This window comes from Musa acuminata, chromosome BXJ3-10, assembly GCF_036884655.1.
Source record: "Musa acuminata AAA Group cultivar baxijiao chromosome BXJ3-10, Cavendish_Baxijiao_AAA, whole genome shotgun sequence".
Lineage (NCBI taxonomy): Eukaryota > Viridiplantae > Streptophyta > Magnoliopsida > Zingiberales > Musaceae > Musa > Musa acuminata.
In genome coordinates, this window is record NC_088358.1 from 10,676,275 (window position 1) to 10,703,482 (window position 27,208).

Below are 27,208 nucleotides of genomic sequence, written 5' to 3' on the forward strand. Positions count from 1 at the left end.
ATTTACTTAGGTAATGTGGACAAACATGTAGCATTTGTCTTACTATGATATCATCAATCATGGATTTAATTGAATTTACTTAGATTATATGGATGAATACGTAAAGGTATCTTACGATTTAGGTAAAATCAATAGTCGAAGATGTAATACTATCTTGATCATTAAAACAATTTTACTTGATAATCTTATGAAATTTGTTTTTGAGAAAGAAGATACAAGAAACGAGCATTTTTCTCTTTTAAAGAAGTGACACAAAGTACGTAAGACATAAATAATTTTATAGTAAAAAAATTCCTTTCACATTCAAAATGTGAATACTTAAATGACCTCTCTCTTCTGGACAAATACGATGATAATAAAAAAAAAATCAGGTTGGATTAATTTCGCCTATTCGAATGGACGATCAAAAATCTAGCTCCGAAAGGAAGTAATCGCAGCAGGATTAGAAGATTTAGCAATGGAATACCCACAACTTGCAAAATTATCTCAACAGGTATATTCATCCTCCGCTGTGTCAAATTATAGGCCACCAACACGGGAGATGGTTGATGGTAAGCTCGTTGTAAATGGTTGATGATCATATCAAATGAAATATTGTTGCATCTTTGGTTGTAAATGGTTGATGATCATTATGGTGTTTACGTCTACTAGTATTGCTGTTATTTATTCCTTCAGCGTTCCAAGTGACCTTGTGAAGTCATGTCGACGTTAGTTTTACCTATGTGTTCGTTTATCGACTTCTTTTTATCTCTTATGTATTTACCACACGACCTTTACGAATCACTTATACACACTGAATTGGCTCCAATGATTGGCATCCTTCATTGAACATCTCATTTATTTCTGTGTGTTTGTCCGTAAGGATAAACCCAACACTTAATGCTTCCATTGAATACCTCACGCCTTGCCTGTGAATCTTCCGTGCAACATTTCACCACCTCTCAGTTTTGTTTTAGCCTCATCTCCTCCTCCGTTTTTAGCTCTCACAAGAAAACTATATTATTTCAATAATGATTTATTATGGTGATATAGGTTGAAGTGGATTTCTTTAGGTTCATTATTTCTTATCTTCCCTTTCCCATGTCTCTTGAATAGTCCTTTTTTTTCCCAAGTTTCAAAATATCATATTAACCATTATTCATTAATATCCATTAAAATTTTAGAGTGGTCACAGAATATACCTGCTTACAATATATTTAAATTTTAAATTTAGATAAATAAATAAATAATCGATTTTAAAGAGGGATACGTATGTAATTTTGGGGTAATGTCAAAGGAGGACAATGTGACGTGAATTTAATGCAAACAGTGACATAAATGAGGCAACAGATCTTGTTCTCCGGGTTCTGCTCACTCGCGGGTGAGGATAAGCTGAGAAGGTGCATGGCTTCCCGGGAAGCAGCACAGGGAATCGCTGGCCAGGAGGGCCCTCCTGAACCACCGATAGAGCTCTTCCCTCCATGAATACGCGCCTTATATACCTGGGAAGAGGAAGCAGCCGCTCCTCGCTTTCGCGTCAAATCGGTGGCTGTTTCTGGGAGCGTTTGGTGGCTTGTCCTCCTAGTTGAGGCGACAAATCCTATTAAAACATGACTTGTTATCGGGAACAGGGGAAGGTGCTCTGCTTCTGTGTGGCGTTGCGCGAAGAGGGAAGGGTTCGGTGGGAGGAGGAGGAGGAGGAGGAGGCGACGGCTGGGGGGATGAGAATAACTGACTACCTCCAGGAGAGCAACGAGGACGAGGTGGAGGGACCGATGAGTGCGAAAAGGCGAGAGCTTTTCTTGTGTCTGCCTCCTTTCGCCTCCCCCATTGCCGCTTCTTCTGCTTCTCCCGATGCTTATTCGCCTCGGAGTCTTCTCTCCCGGTTGCTCCTCCCTCTGCGTCGGCCGTCGCCGGTCCAAACCGGTGGTGGCAGCGGCGATGGTGAGGAACGGTTGGGTTGCCGGGTGCGGTTCCGAAGGCGCGGTTCTAATAATAGGAAGAGAAGAAATAGGAGAGGGGCGGAGGAAAAAGGGAAGGTTGCCTTGGAGGTGGAGGAGCCGGCAGTGGAGGCCAGCAGAGGGAGGAGTGCGCCGGAGGTCTCCGGCGAGAGCAGTACGGAGCTCGCCATTAATTCTGGTTTGAGCAATTTTGCTTGCTTTAGTATTGAAATATCTGTGAAAAAAAATCGTATTTTTGTTGGCTGAGGGAGAGTTTGATTGCATCATTTAATTCTCTGCCAATATTTGTGTTAATTTCTTTGATTTATCATCTATTGTCAAAATGTGCCTTTCCTTCTTTTATTCTTATGTTGTCATGAACTTGGAATTCAAATTATCTCAGTAGAGCTCAATTTTAGGGAGGTTATGAAAAGACTAAGTTCTTATCTATATCACATTATCCTAATTGTTGTTACATTTTAATAGCCTTTCTTTTAAAATATTTATGCATGCCATTTTATTAGCCTGTCTTCAACAAACTTCCTTTTTGACCTATTTTGTCTAATTGTTGAATTTACAATTAACATAGCTATTCAATACATTTAGAACTGCCTTCATGTTCTTTTGTGAATGGTTAATTTGGAACTCATGAGTCTGGGTGATATGTATGCCTTTCTGTTTTGTTTCTGTCTTGGTCATGCAACTTAATTAAGCTTTTGCATATGCTACTTCTCTGTTGCTTGAGATGTCCTGCAACTGCCGAACCGATATGCTTCTACCATATACCAATCCTAGCAACAATATATTTGCTTCGGTGTTCGAAGTGCTCTCATATTCCTCAAGAAATATAATCTTTTAGATGGAGCATATGTGGTTGCTGCTTGTTGGTTATGACGTGTCATCAATGAGAAACCAAATGTTAATATCTTTTACTTGTCCAGTTACATAATTTTAGTATATTCTACAATACATACATCTCTGATGGTATCAACTGCCCCGATAGTAGTACATTTTGTTGCAATTGGCACACATCAACTTTTTTCTAGCAGAATGTAATTCTTTTGATTTGATTGTTCCACTGATTTTTTTCTAAATTTGAACTACTTGCTGCATTAAAGACAAACCTATGGATCTTTTAGTTCATGTTTTATAAATATCATTTGTTTTGGTCATGGTTTCAACACATGGTGGACCTCTTTCTTTCCTGAAGAGGATATCTATTACATTCTCGTCGTAGGATTTGAAGCTTGATTATATGCATGACTAATTATATGCATTGCATGTTCCACCTTTTGTTGTCTTTCTTATTAATTTCAAAATATAAGGTGTTTCTTGTTTTATTTGTAATTACATGTTTCTTTTCAGCTGTTATATGAAATACTTATGTTTTAAGTTGTAAAATATTTCTTGTATATCTGAAATTTTACCATCTAATTCATAGGGAAAGGATGTTAACTTGAAGATTTCTACTGACACGACATTGGTTAACTATTAGATTATGTGTTTTCCAGGAAAGAAGAGTGATGAACTCTCTTTAAATCTAGGAATGGGAGTAGGTCTGGTCTTTCTCCTAGCAAGGAGTGTCACTGAAATCAATAAGATGGTGGAACTGCGGGAAGAAATGGAGATTTTACTTAAAGACATAAAGGACGAAGCTCAGAAGAAAGATGCATCTTCTAACTGTGCACAGTCTAAAAATCATAATTTCTTTCAAGATGATAAAGTTTCATTCGATTTAGAGAGAGTACAGCATGCCATGGAACCTGAGGCTGAGGTACAATCGAGGTTTGTTAGGACTACAGGGAGCAGAATATGCCTCATGGATAAAATGGAAGCAGAATTGCAAGTTGAATTAGAATGTTTGCAATGTACCGTCGAAGCCAAAAGTCTATCACTTCATCAAGATCAAGAAAGAGTGGAGGTGCTGTTCACTCCATTTTGATTATATATTTTGGGTAACATGGATTATAACATGTGATATTTGCAATAAACTATAAACTTAAAAGATTGATAGAATAATTGACAAATTCAGTGGTTGTTATTCATCATACTTCATGTGCTTCCATTTGACAAGAAAAGCCTCTTGTTTTGCTGAACTTTGTGAGCTTCCTTATTCATATAGCTTACAAGTTTTCTTATTTCCTTCACTTTCACTCTTAATGTTTCTCTCATACTTCATGTATTCTTCATTGAAAATCTTAATTCTATATTACTGGAAATGAAATACTTACACAGTTTCTCTAACTTGATTCTTCTACACTTTCTTGCTCGACATTGTTTGACCAGTCTATTCTGAATCATGCTTATGTGTTTGATGCTTTGTATGTGTTAACAAATGTATACTGGTATTAAATTGTTTAGACCAGTTTAATGTGAAATAACCAATATGATAAAAAAGCTTCTCCAATGTCTGGAAACAATTTCTCTAAGACTCCCAACAATGGGACATTAATTTTGTTCGATAAAAGAGACCATATTGCCAAGATAAATCTTTTGAGGTAGTTTAGCATATGTATGCATATTGTTCTCTCTAGTGGCTGATTTGTACTGGTTATAGTTGGTTCCTGATGATGCTGATCCTTCTGAGAGCTTGGACGGAAGCTTAGCCAAAGCCTATGAAGTTTCTGATGAAGCCAGCAGTATCCAATGTGCAGTTTCTGCGCAAGAGCTGACAAAGAAGCTTAATCAGCTTCTAGAGATGAGGCAACAGGAGGGTATCACCGAGCTAGAGTCTTCCTTCGACCACACTGGCTACAGTAATGGCGATCTTGCTGAGAATCTCTGTGACGATAATGGAGAAGTAACTGAAATTAATGAGGAAGACAGTGGCAATTACTATGGGGTTTCTGCACAGGAGCTGGAGAGAAGACTACATGAGCTCCTTGAAACAAGACAGCAGGAGAGGATAGCAGAGCTGGAGTCTGCATTAGAGTGCGCTGAGAGAAAGCTCCATGAGAAAGAAAGAGAGATCTGCTGGTGGAGGGACACCACAAGTCTGGTCTCACAGCATAAGAACGAGGAACTTAATAGGTAAATTCGGCAGTAGTGTTGTTACTATTGTTGCATATGGTTTCATAACTTGTATTCAGGCAAGCAGCTGAAAAGGACAGACTGAAATGAGCTTTTCCAGTAACTACAGAGTTATGGTTTACAAGATATCAAATGATGAAGATTGTTGATGTAGATTGGCTCAAATGAGGAATTCAAGCAGATGGAACCAGATCTTGTTTGATGTTTGTGTTTGGCATGTACTTGAGTGATGTCCATGTTTCCTTTATTTCTGGGTGTCAAAGAGTTGGGTTTTGCTGTAGCATCCATGCTTTGTTAACATCAAAGTTTCTTTGATGAATGAGTTGATACTCTTTTTAAGTGATGATCACCTTCTTTGGTGTATGTATCTGTTTCCATATTTTTAATCTAGTGTTAACCTGTAAATCTGTTTAAGTCAACTCTTTTGCCTGTAAGACTTTTTGACTTTTAGCATGGACTCCATATGTGGCTTCTTATTTGATCACCATTCTCATATGCATCAGGTAATCAATGGCTCAGAATTGAGGCTTTTCTCGATATATATGAAAAAATGGAAAATAATACAAAAACACATGCTGTAAAAGTATTGCTGTTGAGGAAAGCATTCTTCTCACCAGTGAACGAAACGTCGCGGTATCACCCAGCAGTACCGATGCATCACAGCCTAATATATCAAACAAAGCAACATCGGGGAAGTTGGCGTTGGCATCTTCGGCATGGCTCCGACGCATAAAGTCGTTCATTGCACTCATTTTTTTTAATATATTTTTATTATATTAAATAAAGTACATAATATTAACATGTGGATTGGAACGTGAGTTCAATCAGCAACAATGCATTGATCAATTTGAATTATCCATAAAAAAACGTTCATTGCACCTTTCTAAAAGGAAGGAGAGAAAGATAAAAATAAAAGATAAAAATCTGCAAGTGGATTTTATATAGATGGAACCAACAGTGTGTGGACTGCGACGCATTAACGAACCGGGGGATTTGCTGGGTCACAAGTTGTGTCACCCGCTTCTAATGGAAGTCGATTTAGCTTGTCACTCCAGGAATCCAGTTCTTGGTTGATTCATTTCGTGGTGGTTTTTGCCAGGTCCTCGGATGCTTCCGATGACTCGTCTAAAGTCTTGTTGACTAGATTTCTCAATCATAGTGTTTTCCTCTCGATCACATTCAATGATTGTTGGCATAGCTTTACTGTAATTTAGTAGCATGTTAAGAAATTCGCAAATCAAACATGAAAATGAGCCAAGTTAATTTGGTCAATGTTAATATACATAAGATTGAACACTAATGTAACAAGAAAACTTGACTTATTAACTTATACATAAGAACTAATATATATTAACCAATATTTTAAATCTTAACAATGTAAAATTTATTTTTCAATCTTCATCAGAGGTGAATATTCTTGTTCAGCTCCAAAAGATTACAAGCCATCATTGATTCGATATCCAAATCTGCATTCAGCGTCTATGTATGTTGAGCACCACATATCAAATTGATCAAGCAATTTTTATATTTACCTACAGAATTATTTTGGTAGATGGTGTAAAACAGTTGGATTTTCTTTAGAAAATTTGGGTTCTCGGAAAAAAAATGAGACATCTAAATCAAATTCTGATTGTTCAATATTTAGAGAAAGTTTGGATTCAACCGGGATACTTTTTTGTGTTTGTCGTAAGATCGGAGGTTTGGAAGATGACTTTACAAAATTGCATCGGGGCACGCTTTACACAGCTCCTAACGATGCTTAGGTTAATGATAGGTTTGGAGGATTTGAAAGGTAGCAAGGACTACAAAAATATCTCATAAGGATTTTTTATAAAATGAGATGATATATCGAATCGTCCGATATTATAGTTTATGTGATAATAACTTAACTTTGGAAGTCATTCATCTCAATCGAATAAATTGATATGTTGATATCGAGTCAATTCTTATCGACACCTCCTTCAGACTCTTGGATATCTCATATCGTTAAGTTTTTCTCTATTTCTCAAACAATTTACGAAGACGTAAGAGAATGGATCTGACATTCATCTTTTCATGATGTTTCTGTAACTCAGGAGTTATAGAGCCCAACATATAATACTAGCAAGAATGAAATCGTCTATTTACTTCACATAGTGAGCGATCTCATCATCATATACCCCTTCCTCGAGCGTAGGCATCACTATATCAAGGACATGCGATTTTCTCAACCGTGAGAACGATTCTCAAGTTGCGGAGCCAATCGGTATAATTTGGACCAATAAGGTGGTTGACATCAAGTATGTCACATAAGGGATTTGAATGAGACATATTTCTGAAAATAAAGATGTAACAGAAATAAGTAATACGCAAATGATCGGTTGTGCTAGATCTGGAACATCCAAACTTATAAGTATAGTATCAAAGAGTGGAACACTCATTCAGGACATCCTTGATGTCTCAAGTCTAAGGACCAGGTACACCACTAGGACTACGAAATCATTATGTGACAATTGTCAGGATCGGAGCGGCACTAAGAGGGGGAGGGGGGGGGGGGGGGGTGAATTAGTGCAGCGGATTAAAACTTTGGTTTCGACAAATCTTTTGATACGATGAAAACCGAACTTAAAAAGTTTAACTTGAACGCGTGTTCGTAAAGGTATGTAGCAAAATTAATGAGGGAATAAAGCACGTAAGAAGGTTTACAGTAATGTAAATAGCAATAATGAAATGTAAACCAGAGATCACGCCGATTTTAAAGTGGTTCGGTCAAATGACCTACATCCACTTACGAGGCCCTCTTCGATGAGGCTCCCACCTTTCACTAGCAAATCTCTTGAAGGGGAAGAACAAATACCCCTCTTACAACTTTTTACAAGCGGTTCACTCTCTTACAGATTTTCAGCAAGAAAGAAGGAGGTGAACACTAGCAAATTAAAAATAAGACTTGCTAAGACTTTTCTAAGACCTTTCTCTCAATCAATTGCTTCTCAAAAAGTTGTTATCTCAGTTGAGATTTGAGGAGTATTTATAGGCCTCAAGAGGATTCAAATTTGGGCTCCAAAATTTGAATTCTCTTTGGTTCCCGATGCTAGCGGTACCACCGTCTGTCAGTGGCGGTGCCACCGCCTATCAGTGTCTGACACTGACAGTGGATTGGCGGTGCCACCGCCCAGCCAAGCGGTGCCACCGCTTGGCTCTCGGGTGCTGGGCGGTGCCACCGCCAGACCCTTCGGTTCACTAGTTGGGCTTTAAATTTAGCCCAAACCAAGTCTAATTTTGGGCCCAGTTGGCCCCTAACCAGGATATAGGATTATCTTTTAATCCTAATCCTAATTACATGTGAACTACATAACTAAAAAACATCCTAAGCAAGTTTTCAACGTCGAGTCTTGTTCCGGCGAGCTTTCCGACGAACTTCTTCCGACGGACTCCCAGCAATCTCCCGATCTTGTGATGACTTCAACGAGTAGCCGAGCCTTCTCGGTGATCTCCACGAACCTCCGACGATCTCTTCGGCGAACTTCTGAAAATTCCGACAGGTTCCCGATTTCTTCTCGGTTGGTTCCGGCAGCATCTCCGATGATTCTTCGGACTCTTAAACGTCCATCGAACTTGACTCCGGTATTCTTGCTTTATGTTTTCTGATTATCGTAGTTAATCCTGCACACTTAACTCAATAATATGGATTAGATCAATTAACCCATCAATTGATTTTATCATCAAAATCCGAGATTCAACAATCTCCCCCTTTTTTTATGATGACAATCAATTGATGACGGAGTTAAACATAACTCCCCCTATCTATATGCCATATTATAAGAAGATAAAAACACTTGAATTCCATCCCATTGAATTCAAGCATAAACCGATAAGTTCTAACCATTGAATTTATCGTTATTCTCATTAAGCATAAGTAAATACGAAACTTCGATGAAAATAATTTTCAAGTCGAATGATAATAGACAATTTTTACTACGACAGGAGATAAAGATTTTCAACATGAATTTCATGATATAAATGTAAGGCATGCTTTCAATATGATCAATCAATCTTGTGATATTCTCAAAGATTTTGCAAGACATATAAGACATTTATATCACACAAGCTTTTATAATTCATATAAGTCATGTTATCGATGCGCATAAGACATTTTCATTAAGTCATGCTATCGAAATGGTATAAGTCATCACTTAGTCATCACTTCTCCCCCCTTTGTCATCAACAAAAAGGGAATGAGACTTGAAGCACATAATTTGTGATTATAACATCAAGAATTCAGCATTGATCATACAAAAATTCATCATTCAAAATTAAGTATGCTAAAATATTTACGCAGAGTTTATCTTAAAAGAAAATTCAGCATTCATCCATTTTATCAAATCTCTTCTTTCTATAAATAACAAAAATTGTAGGTGTACAAGGAAGAGATTGTGATTAAAAAAAAATTTCTAGTAACTCCAATAAGTCAAGATCATAATTCGAATACAAACTCATTCAAATTCAAATCGTCAAATTGAAACTCATAATCAAGCCATCAAAATCAATTTCGAGATTCATAAAATATCATAAAATCATTAATCTTGATCAGATGGGAGCGGTGTTTGACTCAAGATAGGATAAGATAATTTAACGTGTCATTTAGAATCGAAAGAGAAGGATCAAATTCACCGAGGAACAGAGAGAGGATGAAAAACTTTACGAAAAATCCATTCAAACAAGTTTTTTCTTAGGGACAATTTAACATACCTAATTCCCTTCAAATGAATTCAAATTGGTCTTCATTCAAAGCTTTTATAAATATATCTGCTAATTGATGCTTTGTGTCAATGAATTCTAGAACAACATTATTGTTAAGGACATGATCGCGTATAAAATGATGCCTAACGTCGATGTGCTTAGTTTTAGAGTGCTAAATTGGATTTTTAGTAAGACATATGGCACTAGTATTATCACATTTTATGGGAATGTTTTTAAAGTGAATTACATAGTCTTCTAATATATTTTTCATCCAAATAACTTATACACAGCATGCACTTGCAGCAATGTATTTGGCTTCCGCCGTAGATAGTGCAACTGAATTTTGTTTCTTGGAAGTCCAAGAAACAAGTGCATGTCCTAAAAATTGGCATGTTCCGGATGTACTTTTTCTATCTATCCTGCATCTACCAAAATCGGCATCTGAATAAGCTATTAAATCAAATTTTTCAAATTTTGGATACCACAATCCTAGATTTGGAGTTCCTTTAAGATACCTAAATATTCTTTTAACACTTTTAAGATGAGATAATTTAGGATTTGATTGAAACCTAGCGCAAAGTCCTACACTAAACATAATATCCGGTCTAGTCGTGGTGAGGTAGAGTAGACTACCTATCATTCCCCTATATGTTTTTTGATCGAAATTTTCAGTATTTTCATCCATATCTAACTTAGTCGCAGTACTCATAGGGGTGTTTATTGCTTTTGAATTATCCAAGTTAAATCATTTTAACAATTCTAATGTATATTTAGATTGGTTAAGAAATATATCATCCCTAAGTTGTTTGATTTGTAATCATAAAAAGAAAGTTAATTCACCTATTAAACTTATTTCAAATTCATGACTCATACATTTGGAAAATGATTCACATAGTGATTCATCCGAAGAGCCAAAAATAATATCGTCAACATAAATTTACACAATAAGAAAATTATTTTCAAAATGTTTAATAAACAATGTAGTATCAACCTTGCCTTTGGTAAAATTATTTAAAATAAGAAAGGAACTAAGTTTTTCATACCAAGCTCTAGGAGCTTGTTTCAAGCCATAGAGAGCCTTAGTCAATTTGAATACATGATTAGGAAGAAGAGAATTTTCAAATCCGGGAGGTTGTTCGACATATACTTCTTCGGAAATAAAACCATTCAAGAAGGCACTTTTGACATCCATTTGAAATAGTTTAAAATTATTACTACTAGCATAGGCAAGGAGCATCCTTATGGCTTTAAATCGAGCCACGGGAGCGAAGGTTTCTTCGTAATCGATACCTTCTTCTTGGTTGAAACCTTTGGCCACTAATCTAGCCTTATTTCTAACCACGATACCATTTTCGTCTTGCTTGTTTCTAAAGACCCATTTAGTACCAATAACTAAATGGTCACTAGGTCTAAGAACAAGCTTCCATACCTTATTCCTCTCTAATTGATTTAATTCCTCTTGCATTGTAATAACCCAAAAATCATCTTTTATAGCCCCGTCAATGCATTTAGGTTCGATTTGAGAAAGGAAGGCGGCGTTAGCACAAAAATTCTTGAAAGAGGAACGAGTTTGAACCCATTTTGATGTATCTCCTATAATTAGCTCCTTTGGATGAGCATCTATATACTTCCATTCCTTCGGTAAGGAAATTTTGGAAGAAGGTGCATCCAAGTTGCTATTTTGAGGAGGGGGTTCATTTAAATTCAAATTATCAAAACCAAGATCATCATCAAAATCATTTTTCTTTAAATTAGAAATTTTATTAAAAACTATATGAATAGACTCTTCTATTACTAAGGTTCTTTTGTTAAAAACCCAAAAAGCCTTAGAAACGGAAGAGTAACCAAGAAAGATGCCTTTATCGGATTTAGCATCAAATTTTCCTAAGGCATCCCTTTCATTCAAAATAAAGCATTTACAACCGAAAACTTTAAAATAGGAAATATTTGATTTTTTATTATTCCATAATTCATAGAGAGTTTTTGATAGGGATGATCTTATTAGGACCCTATTCATGATGTAGCAAGCCGTATTTACGGCTTCGGCCCAAAAATACTTGGGTAGACTATGTTCATTTAACATCGTTCTTGCCATTTCTTGTAGGTTTCTATTTTTTCTTTCAATTACTCCATTTTGTTGGGGATTCCTCGGAGTGTAGAAGTTGTGATTGTATCCATTAACTTCACAAAAATTTTGAAAGTCACGGTTTTGAAATTCGCCACCATGATCACTCCGAATTGATGAAATCATGAAACCTTTTTCGTTTTGAGTGAGTTTACAAAATTTAGAGAAACACTTAAAGCAATCACTTTTGTGAGCTAAGAAATAGGTCCAAGTGTATCTAGTATAGTCATCCACAATTACAAACGCATATTTGCTTCCTCCTAGACTTGTCGTATCAATTGGTCCAAATAAGTCCAAATGAATCAATTGTAATGGTCTAGTGGTGCTAATTTGAGTTTTTGGTTTGAAACTAGTTTTTATTTGTTTACCTAGTTGACATGCATCGCATACTTTGTCCTTAATAAACTTTATATTTGGAATTCCTCGCACTAATTCTCTAGATGAGATCTTAGATATTAGTTTCATGCTTGCATGGCCTAGTCTCCTATGCCAAAGCCAAGCATCATCATTTAAAGCGGAGAAGCACATTTCATTACTTAGTTCATCAAGGTTGATGGTGTAGACATTATTTTGTTTTAATGCAATCATAGTTATGTTATGGTTTGGTTTTTCAATAATACACACATTTGATTCAAATCTAACGATATGACCTTTATCGCATAATTGACTAATACTCAAGAGATTATGTTTCAATCCATCAACTAGTAAGACATCATCAATAGAAAATTTTAATTTGTTACCTATGGTTCCCTTGCCAATGATTTTGCCTTGGTTGTTGTCTCCGAAGGTGACGTACCCTTCTTCTTTGCTAGTGAGCATAGAGAAATGAGATGGATCTCCAGTCATATGTCTTGAGCATCCACTATCTAGATACCATCTCTTGCTCCTAGCTTGTGATGGTGTATGTTTCTACAAGAAGGGATTATCTTTAGGTACCCATTTTCTTTTGGGTGCCTTAAAAACTGATTTAACTTGTTCATCATATTGCATAGAATTGATCATGGTTCCTTTAGGAACCCAAATTAGTTTGTTCGGATTAATTTTCTTGAATGGACATTTATAAGTTTTATGTCCATATTTGCAACAAAAGTTGCAATTGCTTTGGTGCCGAACATGTAAGATGGGGCCTTTAATGAAGGTGGTTGGATTTTGGTGAGGACTTCTCACAAATCCGATTCCACTTCTTTTAGGAATGTGACCCTTATTTGTAAGGATCACGTTCAAAGATTTGCTACCAACCTCGAATTTCTTCAAGGTGTCCTTAAGTAGCAAGTTCTCCTTTTGGAGAAATTCTAGATCATGGCATTTTATACATGGAGCTAAACTATCATGATATTCAGTTTTTAATTTATCGATATCACAAGTGAGACTATCATGCTCCTTTTTTAGCAATTTGTATTTTCTACTAATTGTCTTACATTCATCAAATAACTATATGGAAAGTAATTAATAATTCATGATAAGGTAAATCTGCATCAATTAAATCTGTTACCTCTTCTCCGATGGCCATTAGGGCGTAATGAGCAACTTGCTCGGTGTTGGACTCCTCTTCTTCGGACGCGCTTGAATCATTCCACGTTGCCTTGAGCGCCTTCTTCTTTGATATTCTCTTTTTGGCTTGAGGACAATCGTTCTTATAGTGTCCCGGTTTTTTGCACTCATAGCAAATCACTTGATCATTCTTATGTTCAAATTTATTTTTTGTATTATTTTTAAATTTGTTCTTTCTTAAATATTTTTAAAATTTTTGAGTCAAAAGTGCAATGTCATTGTCACTGTCCTCATCACTTGATGTTCCTTTCAAGTGGTCTTCTTATGATGTGAGTGCCATATCCTTCCTGTTCTTTGGAAGGGGGTTCTCGAGCTCGTCATGAGCTTGACATGTCATTTCGTAGGTCATTAGAGACCCAATAAGTTCTTCAAGAGGGAATGCTTCAAGGTCTTTAGCCTCTTGAATTGTCGTAACTTTTGGATCCCAACTTTTAGGGAGGGATCTTAAGATTTTAGTTACTAGTTCAAAGTTAGTAAAATCTTTACTAAGAGTTTTGAGTCCATTGATGACATCCGTAAACCGGGTGTACATGTCTCCGATGGACTCACTTGGTTTCATTCGGAAAAGTTCGTAAGAGTGCACAAGGATGTTGATTTTGGACTCTTTCACTCGGCTAGTGCCTTCATGAGTAACCTCAAGAGTTCTCCAAATATCAAAAGCCGAATCACAAATTGAAACACGATTAAATTCATTTTTGTCTAGTGCACAAAACAAGGCATTCATAGCCTTTGCGTTTAAAGCAAAAACCTTCTTCTCCGATTCATTCCATTCGCTCATCAGAAGAGAAGATTTTTGAAACCCATTTTCAACAATAGTCCAAAGCTCGAAATCCATGGAAATGAGGAAGATCCTCATACGAGTCTTCCAATAAGTATAATCCGACCTATTAAACAAGGGTGGACGTGTGATAGAATGACCCTCATGTATGCCGGAGTAAGCCATCTCTCTTGGGTATCAAACCAAATATGAGAGTGAGCCTAGCTCTGATACCAATTGTTAGGATCGGAGCGGCACTAAGAGGGGGGGGTGAATTAGTGCAGCGGATTAAAACGTCGGTTTTGATAAATCTTTCGTACGATAAAAATCAAACTCGGAAGTGCTTAACTTGAAAGCGTATTCGCAAAGTTATGCAGCAAAGGTAATGAGGAAATAAAGCAAGTAAGAAGGTTTGCAGTAATGTAAATAGTAGTAATGCAATGCAAACCAGAGATTACACCGATTTTAAAGTGGTTCGGTCAAATGACCTACATCCACTTGCGAGGCCCCTCTTCGATGAGGCTCCCACCTTCCACTAGCAAATCTCTTGAAAGGGAAGGGTAAATACCCCTCTTACAACTTTTTACAAGCGGTTCACTCTCTTACAGATTTTCAGTAAGAAAGAAGGAGGTGAACACTAGCAAATTGAAAACAAGATTTGCTAAGACTTTTCTAAGGCCTTTCTCTCAATCAATTGCTTCACAAAAGTTGTAATCTCAGTTGAGATTTGAGGGGTATTTATAGGCTTCAAGAGGATTTAAATTTGGGCTCCAAAATTTGAATTCTCTTTGGGTTCCCGATGCTGGCGATGCCACCGCCTGTTAGTGGCGGTGCCACCGCCTGTCAGTGTCAGACACTGACAGTGGACTAGCGGTGCTACCGCCCAGCTCTCGGGTGCTGGGCGGTGCTGTTGGGAAATCTTGGGGGCGACATCATATGCGCAGCGGAAGAACAAGAAAACAAAATCCCCGATTCCCAAAGAAATGTTCGTCGTCGTGCGAAGATTGGTACGCAAAATCCGCGAAACTTAAAACTGCGTATAGAGTAGATTGTGTTACCTAGGGAGATCATATATCCCTGTTTCCTTGTAGATCCTTAGGAGAGGGTGAAGGAGGTCAAGCGTCTTCCTCTCTAGCGGTGATCCACATAGCAGGGTTGCGACGACGCTCCTCAAAACTCCAGGCCTGCTCTGAGGTGGAGAGGGAGAGGAGAATAGGAAAGGCAAGCAAAGGCTCTAGCCTATGAGGCTCTGAATCCCTCCTATTTATAGAGGTCCCCTGTCAAACCCTAATGGGTCCTCCCCTAGTGGGTATTGGATCTGCATCCAATAAGACAAGGGCTCCGTCGGATATCTCATATCCGAACCTCTACTCATCGCAATGCCTACCATATGTGTGTGTGACCCTCTAGGCCCAATATCGAGCTGGCCGTGAGTCATACCCGTCAGAACTCCTTCTAACTCAGTGAATTATTATCTCTGTAATAATTCACTCGACTCATCGACTACGGATGTACTAGGCCACTACACCGTAGTCCCCAGACGATATAGGGGAATCCAATCCATTGGACCTGTCTGTCCTTAGTTACCGTGTACCTATAGTCCCTCATCCATCTAATATCCCAGAGACCGTATATCGAGCATGGTGCTGTCAGACCCATACGGTTTCTACTCGAGTCTCGCTCTAATCGGATTCTCCCGAAGAACTCTTTCTCTCTCAACCCAAATAACCCTGGCCAGGGATTTGTCTGAGCAAGAACACATGGGATATTCCTCTCATAACGCCGAAAGTGGATGATCCTCTATCGACACTCAATAGCCCTCGTAAGATCGACTACCACTCCCAATGACCAGCTGTACTAGATCTGGGACAGCCAAACCTATAAGTCTGGTATCAAAGAGTGGAGCACTCATACAGGACATCCTTGGTGTCTCAAGTCTAATGACCAGATATACCACTAGGACTACGGAATCGCTGTCTGACAATAAGGCATCATCAACCATCCAGCATTCCATAAGCGGATCAATCAGTGAACTCATTCTCCAATGAGCACCTGTACTATATCCCTAGTGTCCCTACACGAGCAGCTATGAGACTAGCTGCATCCATCATATGGATGGGTATACAGCACACTAGTCTGTCCGGTTATCACGATGTCCCTCTCGAGTAACCTATGACCAGGATTATTTAGGATATGTGTTTAAAGGTGAATCGATCTCATTATCGTGATCTCATCACAATCCGATTCCCATTGCACAAATCCAAGGACATCACAATATATATATGCATTTATGCAATAGTTATAAAGTGATATACGCCAAAATATAATAAGCAAAAAGATTTTGTATCAAGTCACACGTGCCATCACTCACGTGATTGGCTTGCTGGGCACCTATGACTAGCAATCTCTCACTTGACCTAAAGCCAATCACCTATGTGTCTGATCCCCATCAGACCCCTGTGACGCTCAAAGACAAAATGAGACAACGGCTTTGTCAGTGGATCTACAATGAGACAACGCTCAAAGACATAAGAGATTACAATAGTATTTTTCCCTCTTTAAATTCTCTGTGCTTGTGTAAGTTAACTAGGGATGAGAGGGGTATTTATAGGCTTCAAGTTGATTCAAACTTAGAGCCTAAAAAGGTCTTATCCCAGGTTTCCTAGGTATCAGTGGTACCACTAGATTTGTAGTTGGGCGGTACCACTATCGAACAGGAGTGGTACCACTACTAGCAGCATTGCTATTGGCGGAACCACCGCCCAGCCTGGGCAGTACCACCGCCTAAATTTCCTAAGGTGCTGTTCCCTATGCGGCGCCATCGTCAGCCAGGGTTTCTGCACCCTAGTTGGGCCTTGAATCCGGCCTAAACCAGCCCAACTTTGAACCCAATTGGCCCCTAATAGAGTTGATGAAATTACCTCCGAATCCCAACTCCAATTATTATTGAATCTCATATTTTAATAATGAAACCAATTAATAATTATATTTATGTTTTAATCTGTGTTTTGAGTGACGCAGGATGTTTCAATCAGGATGAGACAATTAAAGCAGGAAAAATCATGTTGGGCCGGAGGAACATGTCAGAAGATTGGATGTCGGGCCGGTGGATCGATCGACTTATCGATAGAAGGCTTCGGGCCATGGATTCAAGCATCGGGCCAAGAAGAGCAGGTATTGCACCAAGGATATCGGAGTTGCGGAGTCAATTGGCTGATTGGGCAATAGGTCGTAGGAGAGGACGATGCGCCGATGAATCGGACGAAGCATCGAGGGACCAATGATATGCCGGACAACTTGATTAATACTTAGTATTAATTGTCTAGATCGAAGTTTGTTTTACATGTGTAAGATTAACTACGATGAAAGTAAGACATGCAGTAGGAGTTGTGCCGGAGTCAAGACCATGATCACGTTGGGGGTTCAAGAGTTCGACGGAAGTTCGGACGGTCATCAGAGGTTCTACGGGAACAAATCCAAGATGTCCAGGAGCTTGCCAAAGAAGCTCATCGGAACTCGCCAAGTGGATCGTCACAAGTCTAGGAGTTTGCTGGAAGTCCACAAGAGCATCATCGAAGGTTCGTCAGATGTTCGTCGGAAGTTCGCCGGAAGCTCGCCGGAAGAAGCGATTGATGCACCGAAGCAAGTTACAGTAAATGTCTTAAGAAATATCATAGTTAGCATGTAGATTAAGTTAGGAATGAGAGGTAATCCCATTAACTTAATCTGGGGGCAATTGGGCCCTTGACATACCCCAATTAGGCTGAATGGATTAGCCCATTCCGACCCAGATTTCCTATCCAATGGTGGCACCGCCCAAGAGCTCAGTCTCCTAGGAAAGCTGGGCGGTGCAACCGCCTAGGTCAGGTGGTGGTACCGCCTAGGCTTAGTCTTTGAGTGAGACTAAGTGGTGGAACTGCCGCTATCAGGCGGTGGTACCGCCTGAGCTCGATCTCCGAGCGAAGTCAGGCGGTGGTAGCGCCCCTGTCAGGCGATGGTATCGCCTGAGCTCGGTCTCTGAGTGGTAGTACCACCCAGTTATGGTAGTAGTACCGCTAGGACCCCGGAAATCTGGGAGATGACATTTTTAAGCTCAAAATTCAAACCAATTTGGGGCCTATATAAACCCCACCCTTTCCTGCATGAAAGGGCACTGGAAAGCACCGAAAGCTTGATCTTACTATGTGATTTTAGAGCTCAAAAGTGTTGTAAAGGCCAATAGTTCTCCTCCCTCTTTTCTTCCAAGTTTTGATCATTTAAGAGAGGAGTAATAATTCTATAAGGGTTGTCTCCTAAGCCCGTCAAAAGGAGTGAAACTGTAAAAGGGTAGTTGGCCTTTGCCTATTGAAGGAAGGCCTCTAGTGGACGTCGGTGACCTCATCGGAGGAGGAAGCCAAACGTGGATGTAGGTCAAGATTGACCGAACCACTCTAAATCTCAGTTTACATTTACATTATATTCTCTATCTTAATTGCAAACTGCCTCCATAGCTTTACTTTAATTGCACTTTGCCTAATCTTAAGTTAAAGTAATTTTCGAATCGGCTTTCTTACCGAAATAATTTTTATTGTACGAACGCAGTTTTAATCGTCGAAAGGTTTTTGCTTCACTAATTCACCGCCCCCCCCCCCCCCCCCCCCCCTCTTAGTGCTCTTGATCCTAACAATTATGTGCTAACTATGATTCCTAAGACATAATCTGAGCAAGATAAGTCCGGTTTCTTCTGGCGAGCTTCCGATGATCTTCCGGTAAACTTCCGACGATCTCTCGGCAATGTTCTTGCGGTCTCCCGGCAAGCTCCTGGACTTCACAATGATCTTCTTGACGAGTTTCAATGAGCTTCTTTGGCAAGCTCCTGGACTTCTTGGTTGGTTCCGGCAAAACTTCCGATGAACATTTGAACTTCCAACGAACTCTTGAACTGCCAACGAGATCGCGTTCTTGACTCCAGGACTTTATTTTGCTTTATGCCTTGCTATCGTAGTTAATCCTGCATACATAAAAAAATATTTCAATCTAGATAATTATTACTAAGCATGAATCATGTCATCCGGCATGTCATTGGTCCATTGACACTTCGTCCGATTCTTCGACACATCGTCCTCTCTTGCGGCCTATTGCCCAATCGATCAATTGACCTCGTAACTCCGATATCCTTGGCGCAATATCCGCTCTTTTTGGCCCGATGCCCGAATCCATAGCCCGAAGCCTTCTATCGATATGTCGACCGATCCTCCGACCCGACGTCTAATCTTTTGACACGTTTTCCTCCGGCCCAATATGATTCTTTCTGCTTTAATTGTCTCTCCCTAATCGAAGCATCCTGCGTCACTCAAAACATAGATTAAATTATAAACACTTATTAATTGGTTTCATCATCAAAATATGAGATTCAATAATCTCCCTCTTTTTGATAATGATATCCAATTGATGACGAAGTTAACTTTAACTCTCGGAGTTTAAACAAACTCCCCCTATCAATATGCCATATTGATAGAACCTTGAATTCAAGTCATTGTAAATTTCATCATAAATATTTGCAATGCATGATCATGCATAACATGATCATACTTCTCCCCCTTTGTCATCAACAAAAAGGAGAAGTTCCAATTATCAAGTATTTTAAACATATTGTCAAACATTGCATTTATTATCATGCAATTTGTAAGCTTAAAAATTTAGCAAGTGCTACATCATACAAGTTATCAAGTTTTAGATATGCAAGGTAGTAAGATAGCAAGTTTATACAAGCTAGGAAAAATTTCGAAAGCAAATACAAGATAGCTTTCTTGTGGAAGTGTGTAAGCTAGCGATTCTTGCTTTCTAATACAATGTGCAAGTTGTAAGCTTTGCTTCTTGAGATTGGCAAGATAATGATGTTCAAGATAGCAAGCTCTTTCTTCTCTTTTGAGAAGTGCCATTTTTGCTTCATTTGCAAAGTGCAAGTTAACAAAATTTTATATTATTTTACAATAATCAACCTAGCAATTTGGCAAGTGTTACTTCTCTTTAAGTATAAAGGCTAGCAAGTTTTTGAAAAATAATGCAAGATAATAAGCTAGCAATATATAATGTTTTACATGAAGTAAGCTACATGAAGTACGTTTGTATCTTTTTTTTAGATGTGCAAGCAAGCAAGCAAGTTTTTGCATCTTCTTGACTTGTGCAAGCTAGCTAGCAAGCTAGCTATCTCCCCCTTTATCATTGTCAAAAAGATGGGAAGAATATAATTTTATATTTTTTCCCTTTATAATAATTTTTAAATCATGACAAAGAATGAATAATAAAAAAATCAAGTTATAAATGTCAAAATATTTTTTCATCATGAATATTTTATCATTACATGCATCATTATCTTGAAGTATTGCATGCATAATATCAAATCATCATTCATAATTACAATAATGTTTCAATCATTATTTCAATATGTTTGTGCATCATTATGGTTTCAATTTACAACATGCACAATTTCAAAACTTTGCATATGGTATCCTTACTTCATGCATGACATAAATAAATCAATCATCATGGGCATATCATACATGATATTCACGTATTCATGATACATCATTTTGGCAATAAATCATATCATTTCAAATCATGATGGTATCTAAATGTCAAATTATATTATATCCTATCATGCATGATCATAACTTCTCATTTGTTTGCATAAATTCATGAGTATTTCATACATAATTTCATATCATCACATATAAAATATCAAAAGAATTTTGATGATAAGATATACAAATCATGAAGACAAATTGTGAATATTAAGAGACATATTATGAATCTTTTTTGATAACACAAATAGCGAAAAGAAAGAATCATAGTAGACAATCTTGATTTATAAAAAGAATTTTTAAGTTATAATTCTGAAACCATGATTCATTTTAACAAATATCCTCTTAAATAAATAACGAAAATAATTCTTAGGAAATCATGATATAGATAAAATTCATTCAATCTTGTAGGAGAACAAGATATTAATTCATGCATATAAAATCTCTTAATTCATTATGAATCATAAAAATTATAATTCAAAAAAATCATGATTCATCTAGAAAATTCTCCTCTTTAAATATTCGAAGAGGGATCTTAGGAGATCAAATAATAAAAGATATTCAAATGAAATTTTAAGTCATAAATTTTGAAAAAGATATTCTCTTTAGTAAATCATAAAAGGAAACATAGGAGAAAAAGATTTCAATTCATGCATAAGAACCCTCATGATTTATATTGAAAATTTTCTCAAAATGCAAGAGAATAAAGAGTAAGAAATCTTGATTCATAAAAGATTTCAAGTTATAAATCTCGAGAAATCAAGATCATGATTTCAATAAAACCCATTAAATTCAAACCATCAAAATCAATTTCACGATTTATAAAATTCATAACATAAATAGATTCATGATTTTAAATCCAATAACATATTTTTCTTTTTATCTGTTACTTTTTAAGTGATTGATTTCATATAAGCATGCTAAAGTTTTTTTCGTATGAAAACTATACATCATAGTTTAAAATCGAAAGAGCAAATATCATCATGGAAATCATTAAGATCAATAAACCATAAATTACCCAAAACTCATCATTACTTCAAATCATCATGCATAATTTCAAAATATAAATTTATTAGGCATGATATCATCAAACATGATTTCATAAGGTATTTTTAATCAAAATCATTTTGTTTATCATAAACATGTAATTTTCATGATTATTTTCAAAATTACTAGAATGATAAGCATGATTCCTAATTTTTTGTATTTTCATTATTAAATATGTAATTTTTTAAAAAAATAATTCTAAATTAAAAAATAACTCATGAAAAGTATTATGTAATTTTGAAATAAATTAAGGGCATTTTGATTACCTTATCGTCGAAAGCCATTAAGTCGTAGTTTACCACCTTGCCTTATTTGATTTTCTCCTCGTCTTTAGAGGAGCTCGATTCATCCAAAGTCACATTCTTCTTCTTGGGTTTATAGCAAATAGTTGCATTCTTTTTGTTCTTTAATTTTTATTTCATGAACTTTTTAAATTTCATAGTGAGAAGTTCAATTTCACCATCGCTTGAGCTTATGCTCGAGTGGTCTTCAATTGTTCTAAGTCCGAAATCCTTCCTGTTCTTTGGAAGGTTGTGGTGAATCTCATATTTTGATGATGAAACCACTTGATATGTGTTTATGATTTAATCTGCGTTTTGAGTGACGCAGGATGCTTTGATCAGGATGAGACAATTAAAGCAGGAAAATCATGTTGTGTCGGAGGAACATGTCAGAAGATTGGACGTTGGGCCGGTGGATCGGTCGATGTATCGACAGAAGGCTTCGGGTCATGGATTCGAGCATCGGGCCAAGAAGAGCAGAGATTGTGCCAAGGATATCGAAGTTGCGAAGTCAACTGGCCAATTGGGCAATAGGTCGCAAGAGAGGACGATATGCCGAAGAATCGGACAAAGCGTCGAGGGACCAATGACATGCTGGACAACTTGATTAATTGCTTAGGATTAATTATCTCGATCGAAGTTGTATTTTAAGTGTGCAGGATTAACTACGATAGCTTGAAGACATAAAGCAAAGATACTGGAGTCAAGTTTGATGGGTGTTCGAGAATCCAAAGATTCGTTGGAGATGCTGCCAAAACCAACCGAGAAGAAATCGGGGACTTTCAGAAGTCCGTCGAAGAAATCATCGGAGGTTCGCGGAGATCACCGAGAAGGCTCAGCTACTCGTTGAACTTGCCACAAGATCGGGAGCCTACTGGGAGTCCGCTAGAAGAAATCCGAGGGTGTATCAAAAGTCCGCAGGAAGATCGCCGGAAAGCTCGTCGGAAGGAGACTTGACGTTTGCCGGTTGAAAACTTGCTTAGGACAATGTTTTCAGTTGCGTAGTTTGCATGTAATTAGGGTTAGGATTAAGGGATAATCCTATATCCTAGTTAGGGGCCAACTAGGCCCGATATTACCTAGTTTGGGCTAGATTTGAAGCCCATCTAGTGACCCGTAGGACCGAGCGGTGGAACCGTCGAACTGGGCGGTGGCACCGCCCAGAACTCGAGAGTTCCAGCGGTGGCACCGCCATAACTCTGGCAATGTTGAAATTGACAGGTAGTAGCACCGCCACCAACAGGTGGTGGCACCACCAATCACCGATCGATATGACATTGATAGGCGGTGGCACCGCCAGCCTCGGAAACCCAAGAGAATTCAAAATTTGGAGCCCAAATTTGAATCCTCTTGGGGCCTATAAATACCCCTCAATTCTCAGCAGAGAACACAACCTTTGAGAAGTTAGAGATTGAGATAAAGCCTTAGCAAGTCTTATTTTCAATTGCTTGAGTGTTCACCTCCCTCTTTCTCTTTGAAAATCTGTAAGAGTGTGAACCACTTGTAAAAGGTTGTAAGAGGGGTATTTGTCCTTCTCCTTTAAAGTGATTTGCTAGTTGAAGTTGGGAGCCTCATCGAAGAAGGCTTCGCAAGTGGATGTAGGTCATTTTGACCGAACCACTTTAAATTAGTGTGTTCCTTGAATGTGTGAGTGTTTACCTTTCTTAAACCATTATTTACATAGCAGTAAGCTTTCAGTTTTTATCTTCTCACTTTACTCAAGCTACTTTCACCAAGTCATTCATTATCGAATCAAAATCTCTATGCATTTACGAAATCGTTTTCAAACTTACGAGTTTTAATCTGCTGCACTAATTCACCCCCCCTCTTAGTGCCGCTCCGATCCTAACAATTGGTATCAGAGCCTCATTATTTCTCAGTTGGTTTAACACCCAAGAAAAATGGCTCTTTATGGCCTTCAAGAGGGGTACTCTCTCATTCGTCCCCCCTCTTTTAATGGGATGGACTACACTTATTGGAAAACTCGAATGAGAGTTTTCTTACTTTCTTTGGATTTGAATTTATGGGACATAGTCGAAAATGGATTTGAAATGTCTTCTCTTTCGATGAACCATTGGAATGATTTGGAGAAGAAAATGTTTTCTCTAAATGCAAAGGCTATGAATGCCTAATATTGTGCACTTGACAAAAATGAATTTAATCGCGTTTCGATTTGTGATTCGGCTTTTGATATTTGGAGAACTCTTGAGGTCACTCATGAAGGCACTAGCCAAGTGAAAGAGTCCAAAATCAACATTCTTATACATTCTTACGAACTTTTCCGGATGAAACCAAGTGAGTCAGTCCATCAGAGATATGTACACCCGTTTCATGGATGTCATCAATGGACTCAAAGCTCTTAGTAAAGATTTTTCTAACTTTGAACTAGTAACTAAAATTTTAAGATCCCTTCCAAAGAGTTGGGATCCAAAAGTTACGTCCATTCAAGAGACCAAGGATCTTAAAACATTTCCACTTGAAGAACTAATTGGGTCTTTAATGACCTACGAAATGAATAATGTGACAAAAAGGGAACTCGAGAACCACCTTCCCAAGGACAAGAAGGATTTGGGACATAGAACATTTGAAGACCACTCGAGCATAAGCTCAAATGATGGTAAACTTAAACTACAAATGAAACAAAAATTAAACAATAAAAAAGAATAGAACTACTTGCTTTGAATGCAAGAAAAGGAACAAGAATTGGGATAAATCGAGCTCATCTGAAGATGAAGAGAAAATCAAGAAAGGCGAGGAGGCAAACTACGCCTTAACCACTTTCAATGATGAGGTAATCGAAATCCCTCTAATTTACTTCGAAATTACATAATGCTTTTCATAATGTAATTTTTTTTGTAATTTAGTTTTGAATCATTTTTTTTTAAAATTAAATGTTTAAAAATAAAAATGCAAAAATATGTTCATGACAATGAAAATTGTATGCTTTATGTTAATGCAATAAAATGTTAGATATAAATCTAATGCTTGTACACCTAGTAAGATTAATCTTATGTATGTGCTTGAGAAGCAAGAATGTGTATTTTGATGATTTCCATATTGATTTTCAATGACCATGCATGGCTTTTGAATGGAAGGCTTGATGATTTTTTTTTTATGAACATTGTCTTTGGTTTTCAAACACGTGATTTTTCAGAACCATAATTCTTTTTATGATTCATAATGAATTGAGAAATTTTATATGCTTAAATTAATATCTTGTTCTCCTATAAAATTGAATAAATTTTATCTATATCATGATCTCCTAAGATTTTTCTTTGATTATTTAAGAGGAGATTTTTGCAAAAGAAAACATGTCTTTGGGTATTATTTTTTCATGATATGATTTTTATGCAATTCCTTGTATTTATGAAATATTTATCTCATCGCCCAATAACTCTTCTTGATATTCCTCATGTGATGATATGAATACATGAAATATTCATTAATTTGTTTTGGTGTATACAAATAAGAAATTTCGATCATGCATGGTAGGATGTAATTTGACAAAATTGGTACCATCATGATGTGAAATAAATGATGATTTGGAATTATGTATATAATGATGATTTTACATTTTATATACATGATGATTTGGAATTATGCATGCAATACTTTAACTTGTGATAATGATGCATGCAATGATAAAATATTCATGATAAAATAATTATTTTGATATTCATGACTTGAATTTTCATCTATGCTATTTACCTTTGTCATAATTTTGAAATTAACGTAAAGGGTCTTCCCTTCTTTTTGCCAATGACAAAGGGGGAGGAAGAATTTCTAATGTGCTATCTTGAATTGATGTTAAGGGTCATCTCAAAGAGAAATGTTGCTAGCTAGCTTGCACAAGTCAAGAGCAGATGCAAAGGTACTTCATGTAGTTTGCTTCATGTAAAACATTGTCTCGTGCAAGCTTGTTATCTTGCACTTTACTAGCTTGCACTTTGCAACAGAAGCAAAATTGCAAACTCAAACATTGCAAAGGAAGCAAAATTTGATAGCTTGCAACTTATATATTTCAAGAAGCAAGAGTTGCTTTTTGAACATCTCAAAACTGCTAGCTTGCATATTCTAAAATGTTGTAAAATGTTGTGAAGTAGGACTTGCTATCTTACTATCTTGCAAATCTAAAACTTGATAGCTTGCATATTCTAATTGATATAGCACTTGCTAAATTTTTGCTAGCTTGCATGATGTAGCATTTGCTAAATTTTCAAGCTTACAAATTGCATGATGATAAGTTGAATTCTAATGTGATAATATCAAAATACTTAATATTATGTTTTTTATGTAATAAGTTGAATTCATATCTCTCAAACACATAGAAAGTGACACTTCTCCTTTTTGTTGATGACAAAGGGGGAAAAGTATGATCATGTTATGCATGATGACGTGTTGCAAATATTCATGATGAATAATTGCAATGACTTGAATTCAATTTGAATTCAAGGTTCTATCAATATGACATATTGATAGGGGGAGTTTGTTTAAACTCGGGGAGTTAAGGTTAACTCCGTCATCAAGTGGTCGTCATCATCAAAAAGGGGGAGATTATTGAATCTCGTATTTTAATGATGAAACCACTTGATATGTGTTTATGATTTAATTTACGTTTTGAGTGATGCAGGATGCTTCAATCAGGATGAGACAATTAAAGCAGGAAAATCATGTTGTGCCGGAGGAACATGTCAGAAGATTAAACGTTAGGCCGGTGGATCAGTCGACGTATTGACAGAAGGCTTCAGGTCGTGGATTCAGGCATCGGGCCAAGAAGAGCGGAGATTGTGCCAAGGATATCGGAGTTATGAAGTCAAATGGCCGATTGGGCAATAGGCCACAAGAGAGGACGATGTGCCGAAGAATTAGACGAAGCGTCGAGGGACTAATGACATACTGGACAACTTGATTAATTGCTTAGGATTAATTGTCTCGATCGAAGTTTTGTTTTAAGTGTACAGGATTAACTATGATAGCTTGAAGACATAAAGCAAAGATACCGGAGTCAAGTTCGATGGGTGTTTAAGAATCCGAAGATTCGTCGGAGATACTGCCAAAACCAACTGAGAAGAAATCGGGGACTTTCGGAAGTCTGCCGAAGAAATCGTCGGAGGTTCGCGGAGATCATCAAGAAGACTTGGCTACTTGCTGACCTCGCCACAAGATCAGGAGCTTGCTGGGAGACCGTCGGAAGAAATTCGAGGGTGTATCGGAAG

At 37.4% G+C, this 27,208-nt stretch overlaps 1 protein-coding gene across 2 annotated transcripts; it reads left to right on the forward strand.

Moving 5' to 3' along the window:
• Window positions 1–1,385: 1,385 nt before the first annotated feature.
• Window positions 1,386–5,312, forward strand: LOC135651193 (uncharacterized). 2 transcript variants are annotated; one of them, XM_065171085.1, is made up of 3 exons: window positions 1,386–2,094; window positions 3,431–3,840; window positions 4,477–5,312. In XM_065171085.1, exons 1-3 carry the CDS (start codon window positions 1,590–1,592, stop codon window positions 4,951–4,953), a joined length of 1,392 nt encoding a protein of 463 aa, XP_065027157.1. In that variant the 5' UTR covers window positions 1,386–1,589; the 3' UTR covers window positions 4,954–5,312. The 2 variants fall into 2 exon arrangements, with proteins under 2 accessions (XP_065027157.1, XP_065027156.1); XM_065171084.1 differs by having other exon boundaries at window positions 1,388–2,118.
• The last annotated feature ends 21,896 nt before the right edge of the window (window positions 5,313–27,208 follow it).

Bases quoted from the DNA above. Each gene is read 5' to 3' on its own strand.
- LOC135651193 (XM_065171084.1), top strand. From the start codon at position 1,590: ATGACTTGTTATCGGGAACAGGGGAAGGTGCTCTGCTTCTGTGTGGCG. The intron at 2,119-3,430 runs GTTTGAGCAATT...TGTGTTTTCCAG, and splicing joins GGAGCTCGCCATTAATTCTG to GAAAGAAGAGTGATGAACTC. The intron at 3,841-4,476 runs GTGCTGTTCACT...TACTGGTTATAG, and splicing joins AAGATCAAGAAAGAGTGGAG to TTGGTTCCTGATGATGCTGA.